The sequence below is a fragment of the Antedon mediterranea genome, chromosome 2 (assembly GCF_964355755.1).
Source record: "Antedon mediterranea chromosome 2, ecAntMedi1.1, whole genome shotgun sequence".
Taxonomy (NCBI): domain Eukaryota; kingdom Metazoa; phylum Echinodermata; class Crinoidea; order Comatulida; family Antedonidae; genus Antedon; species Antedon mediterranea.
The window spans coordinates 6734507-6740924 of NC_092671.1; the positions used below are offsets into that span (position 1 = coordinate 6734507).

Consider the following 6418-nt stretch of genomic DNA (forward strand, 5'->3'; position numbering starts at 1 on the left):
TTATTTTAGTATACCGTTTTTGAAGAGGCTCTAAATAGATATGGAGTTACACAACGCGAGTCTACATTTCAACGACGTCAGGAGGTTCTGTTATTATTATAATATTACCTGTTATTAACGGATGTTAAGGAAGTTTTCGTTGGAAATTAATGACAAAATTGTTCATGCAGTATTGATTGTAAGGCCTAGCTATTTAAAGAAAAATTATATGGAAAACGTTTAGTTTGTTACTCTACTGTAACAATTCTATCTAGACATACTAGGACTAGCTGCTCATTTCATGATATTCCTAAATACGTTAAGTTAAATCACAAACGAGAAAACAAAACATGAATAAATAAAATAGCATTTATTTTTGCACAAGATATTGCATACATTAAACTGTACACAATAATATACTTCTTTTTATACCTCAATTTATCATTTAGGCGATTTCTGTGTGGCCTCGTGTCTAGCGACGATATACAGCATGCAGTATCGTGTCTGCTGGCCGCAACAGGGCCCATACAATACAATTTGACTCTAAAATATTAACTTTACCAAATCTTTTAAATGTACTGTTACGGTATCACATATGGACGCGATATTTATTGTCAATATAGTTGATACCGAGTTTCGGTAGTAGGCTTTATATCATAGCGTGAATAATAATTATAAAATATAAAAAATGTTATATTATTTTTCATTATAAATATTACAATTACACATGCGTTGAATGCAAACTTTATAGTCTGTTATAGTGTAGGCCTACCATAAACAAAATATAATTATCTACTGTAAAAAAAAATCAAAATATACACTAAGTATATAATATTCTTTCAATCTTGGTTACTACTAATTTGCTTGAGTATATATTATGTTGACAAATATGGATGAATATGTATTGAATGTTAGTATTGAATTATAGAAATATTGTAAAACAGCAAATGTCTGTATATTAGTTACTTTAGATTACTGTCGCATTTGATAAATAATCATTATTCTGCAGTGCTCATCACACGAATACATCTTCGTAACAAATCAACAAAAGGAAATATTCGAATTTTTAATTAAGAATGCAATAAAAGTTTTTAAAAATTGGTGAAACATTATAGATTATAATTATGAATATTTGTCTTTATATTTTGTAAGCTTTCATGAGATAGTCAAGAGGAACAAGTCCAACGGTGAGATTCTTTTCACCAATCCACCACCCATAACTATCATATTCACGACTTAATATATGCACCAGATCGCCTCTTTTAAGTGACAGTTCATCACTACCAGACCCTTCACAATCCCATTTGGTCATGTAGATATTTCTGTAATCTTCATCCCATGGTTCACTGGTTACGTCTCCATTGGTCTGCTCACTCGGAAGTGAAGATGTCGGTGATGGAACGTTTTTAGGTTGGACACCTGAGCTGTCTGCTGACACAGGACTCCTAGAAGGAATGGCCGGGACACCAATTTGAGGTTTCTTCTGGGCTGGTGATGGTGGTTGCGGCGGTAGTTTGGGAAGAGGCTTGCTGGCATCCTTTTTCGGTATTGCTGGGGAGGATGGTTGGATATCTACATCATCATAAAGGCCACCAAAATCGTCTGCATTTTCTGTAACAACTGGCTTAGGAGGGAGTGGTTTTGCAGGGAGTGGTTTTGCGGCGATTGGGGCAGCAGTAGGTGGTCCGGAGTGGGCAGCTTCCTCTTGTTTTCTTCTTGCATCTGCATAATCAGATTCAACTAGCTCATATACATCATCAAAATCTTCAGATGCTTGGTTGTCAATTGCTGATAAAGTAATTAAATTAGTTATACAGTATTATTTAAATTTCAATTGGACTAGGTGACTGTGCATTTGTATATGCTGCTCTAAAACTTTGAAACGCTCTACCTGTAAAGCTTTGTCTACACTATCAAACTTTATGTGACAAAAAAATGTGATGTGCCCATATATGGACATGATGATGTCATAACACTACTGTATGTGGGCACATCACACTTTTTTTGTTAAACTAGTTTGATAGTGTAGACAGAGCTTTAGGAATGCCAAGAGCACTGCTTTAAAACACTTTTTAACATTCAATGATCACTTGGGAACAAATGTATGTATTTGTATATTTAATGCATGTGACCAACATCTTTATGCTCCATCTAACGGATGAGGTAATAAACATAAACCACTTATGAATTCAATGCGGCACAGACATGTCTTTCACATAGTATTTTGATTCCGTACCATTTAGCCATACCACTCTGGTACTACTACCACTACCACAAGTATAGTTACAGTCTGGTTCTAATAGTATCCTAAATTATTGAACTCAATACATATTTCTACAAATAAATGACTATAGTAACTAGGAGACCAAACTAATGTTTAAATTTTGTTAATATTACAGAAATATCACAAAACAAATATAAAAATAGAAATATAATACCAACCTGTATCGTCATATGTTTCCTCTGCGACTAAAAATAAAAAATAAAAATTACAGAATTTGATTGGTTATTATCATTATTTGAAAAAAATATATATATGTACATACTATATACTGTAATTCAGAGGTGCAGCATATAAAAACTCCAAACCACCCAGTGATATTGGAAATTAATTTATAAACGATAAGGAAATACAGTATAATAATTATATAAAATCTATAAAAGAATGTTATATAAATAATTTGTTTGTATTTATGAATGCAGGAACTCAAAATGAGTGAGAATTTCTCACATGATAACAATGAAATAATTCAAAATTAATAAATATAATAAAATATTAATTCATACTTGCTGTATCCTCATAAAGGCCATCAAAATCTTCTTGTTGACTAGGTGGGCTTGCTGTGGAGTAAACAGAAAGAGGAAATTAAAAACAATTTACACAGATGTGCGGTAATGGTAAGCGGAAAACCGCATAGCTTGTCCCACATAGAATTTGTATCTATCCTGAGCAGAAACACCTGTCCGCTGCACGTTGTGTGGAAATGACCATTATGGAATAGAGTCTTTATTTTATTACCATTACCGCTCGTCGTAAATTGGCGGCCTTAGATTAGAATAATCTGTGTTACTGTCTATTTTATTACATTGATGCTATGCTGCTAGTTTGAATGACCATGTTTGACCAGAATTGATGACATTGCAATAAGCCAGCCTGTCCTCATCATCAAGGTTTTACAAGTACTTTTCCATCCTATGTGATGGTAGTAATTTATAATGTATAATGCATGGTATGTATCTATGTATGTAGTTTTTTATATAGGTTTTGTTTGTATACAGCAACAGTGGCAGATCCAGGGCCTAAAAATAGCAAATTTTAGGTGCCAAACTGAAATTAGTATCCTATCTTTTGCATTACTATTAATGGGCTACCTTGAATCTGCCTAAAAGCAATATGAATGGTTTTGGTAAGTTAGTAAAACGTACCTGTGTTTGTTGGAAATGGTGTTACACTTGCTTTGGCTACAGCCTCTATCCAAGAATTCATTACTGTGCTGTCTGAGGCAATAAACTAAATGGAAAACAACAAAGATGGAGGAGAATTTACTTTCACTGTTATTAATTAAGTGGTAGCTTTAGCAGGTGGGCTTCTCCTCTGCAAGCCCAATCCCCCATAATCATGTAGTTATTTATCAACTTTACACACACTTTCTTCAATTCTGAATGTTAAATGTGAATGAATGAATGTTCTTCATGGTTTAGTACTAGACATTGCAAATGAACAGAAATGTGGACATATTAATGTCCTCAAACAATTTAAGCCAAATAGAAGGGGGAAGTGGGGGTGGGGTTAGGGTGTGACTGGAGTCCATAGGCAAATCCCCAGTGGGGGTTCAATGGGAGAAGCCTATGGAAGCTCTGGCATACAGTATTTAGTGTTACATTATATTTAGTTTTTATATTTAACTGATTTACCATTAAATGGAGTCAAGTATTATTGCTTATCAAAAATTACAAAAATGTACCTGATATGAACGCTTAGTTGGACACACAAGTTCGAAGTTACGTTCATTTTTCTTTGGATTATCCAGGTGCGGGCATGCCCTTGCTTCATAACCATTTAACACAATGTCACCTTGTTGCTCACTGTTAGTTTTTTTCTTATAGTAGTAAAATGCGTTATCCTTAATCACACAGTAACGTGTTTGCCATGTTTTTCCAATCAGGTTTTTGCTTTTCTTTTCCAGGTTGCCAGAAAATGTTGGATTTATCAACTTCTCCGCAGCAATCTGTCCAATCTTTGTTCCTGATCCTCCATATCCATAAGGATCATCAGCCTCTTCCAGCTTTCCTTCTTGGCTTTTTTTACTGACGTTGTCATCGGTTGCTGCTACTGGTTCAGTGATTTCGTAAAGTTCATCGCAATCGTCAGGAATTGGTTCTATTTTTTGTATATCAACATCGTCATACATTTCTAAAAGATTTAAAGAGAACGGGTAAAACATAGAATATGAACATTTAAATTACCCACACAGTCTTATAAAACCACCTTTCTCTTTTACGATAAGGTTTTCTTTAAAATGGAAGTTGCATAAACTAGGCCAGTAAATTAAGTTTAGATACCATTTTCTAGTAATTTTCTTTGACACCAGGCCTCCAAAGATTCCAATAATCATAGGATTTCCAAATATTTTCCCCAATAAAAGCATCCAGATATTGTATAAAGTTATTATTTAGGCACTATTAGACCATTTCCTATTCACATTTTCCGCCTTTGTCATAACTGGAAAGCGCTTACTTACTAAATAGCTGCCAAAGTTCAAGACTTTTAATAGAATGCTCCATAGTTTGAAGTTTAAAAAATCTATATTGTGCCTCACTTTTGTGTGACTGTGAGGTTTGTTATGCAACTTGATGTCATACCTTGTACTTCCTCTCCTTCAAGTTTCTGGATTACATTCTGTACTGAATTGACCAACTGAGATTTCTTTGAAACGTTATCTTTATTCAAAGAAGAATTTTTTATGGTTTGTGTCAAGAAATTTTCAACATCTGAAAAGAAAAGAGAATGTTGTGTTATCGAGAGCCAAATATAATGTGTTCCGAAAAGGTGGAGGGGATGAATTTTTTTTAAATGGGAGGATGGGGGGTGGGGGGAAAAGAGGGGAGGGGGTGAATAGAGGGGAGGAGTTGAATAAAGGGGAGGGGATGAATAAAAATGGAGGGGTATGAATAGAGGTAAGGAGTTGAATAAAGAGTAAGGGTTGAATAAAGGGGTATAGGGATGCATAAAGTGGAAGGGAATGAATAAAAAGGAAAGGGGCTGAATAAAGAGGAAGGGTTGAATAAAGGGGGAGGAGTTGAATAAAGGGGAAGGGGTTAATCAGAGGGGGAGGAGTTGAATAAAGGGGAAGGGGCTGGATAGAGGGGAGGAGTTGAATAAAGGGGAGGGGTTGAATAGAGGGAGGAGTTGAATATAGGGGGAAGGTTGAATAGAGGGAGGAGTTGAATATAGGGGGAAGATCATGAATAGAAGGAGGAGTTGAATATAGGGGGAAGGTTGAATAGAGGGAGGAGTTGAATATAGGGGGAAGATCATGAATAGAGGGAGGAGTTGAATATAGGGGGAAGGTTGAATAGAGGGAGGAGTTGAATATAGGGGGAAGATCATGAATAGAGGGAGGAGTTGAATATAGGGGGAAGGTTGAATAGAGGGAGGAGTTGAATATAGGGGGAAGGTTGAATAGAGGGAGGAGTTGAATATAGGGGGAAGGTTGAATAGAGGGGGAAGGTTGAATAGAGGGGGAGAGATATTCCATAGTTTATAAATACATTTTCATCTCAACAATGCAAACATAATACAAAGGATTGTTCAATTCCAGAGTTTCATTTTAATTAGCGATAGAAGGATACAACCATCACCATTCATTTAATTATAAATGGAGTTGTGTCATTTATTGTTTTCTATCAGCACACAGTTGGTTGACCATGCATCTGATGTATAGTTTTCTAATGGTATACTCGACATCAACAAAACTAATGGCGCACTGGTGGAATCAAATATGCCGATAGGAAACAATTCCTTAAAAAATATGTAAAATTAATAAAAATATGTAATATATACACTACTACCTAGACTAATATAGTAGACTAGTCACTCTAGACTAGGCTATGTCAAAGAATAATATATTCTTGTTTGGATGAAAATTAAAAAATAATTATCATTAATTATCAATAATTGATATTTAATAATATTAATAATATCTAGGCTAGGCCTTTTAAGTACCTTTAAGAAGATTCTTGATTTCTTCTACCAAAGCAGTATCCATTATTTTAGGTTTTATGTGCAATATTTGACGACTATCTAGCTAGGCCTTATATTAGGGAAGAGTCTCTATTTGCCTACATCCGACCTTAAATGAATGAGCCCGTGTTTTGATATTATTTACATTACATCCTTGTATTTTTTTTTCATTACGTTTCCTGGTTCATGACCTTT

General features: G+C 34.7%; 1 protein-coding gene across 1 annotated transcript; it reads right to left on the reverse strand.

Moving 5' to 3' along the window:
• Positions 1 to 334: 334 nt before the first annotated feature.
• On the reverse strand, positions 335 to 6342 carry LOC140040203 (src kinase-associated phosphoprotein 2-like). The gene is made up of 7 exons (XM_072085959.1): positions 6206 to 6342; positions 4843 to 4971; positions 3945 to 4393; positions 3406 to 3490; positions 2767 to 2820; positions 2422 to 2448; positions 335 to 1767 (listed from the first exon to the last, which is right to left on the reverse strand). The coding sequence occupies exons 1-7, from the start codon at positions 6246 to 6248 to the stop codon at positions 1118 to 1120; spliced, it is 1437 nt and encodes a 478-aa protein (XP_071942060.1). The 5' UTR covers positions 6249 to 6342; the 3' UTR covers positions 335 to 1117.
• Positions 6343 to 6418: the final 76 nt, after the last annotated feature.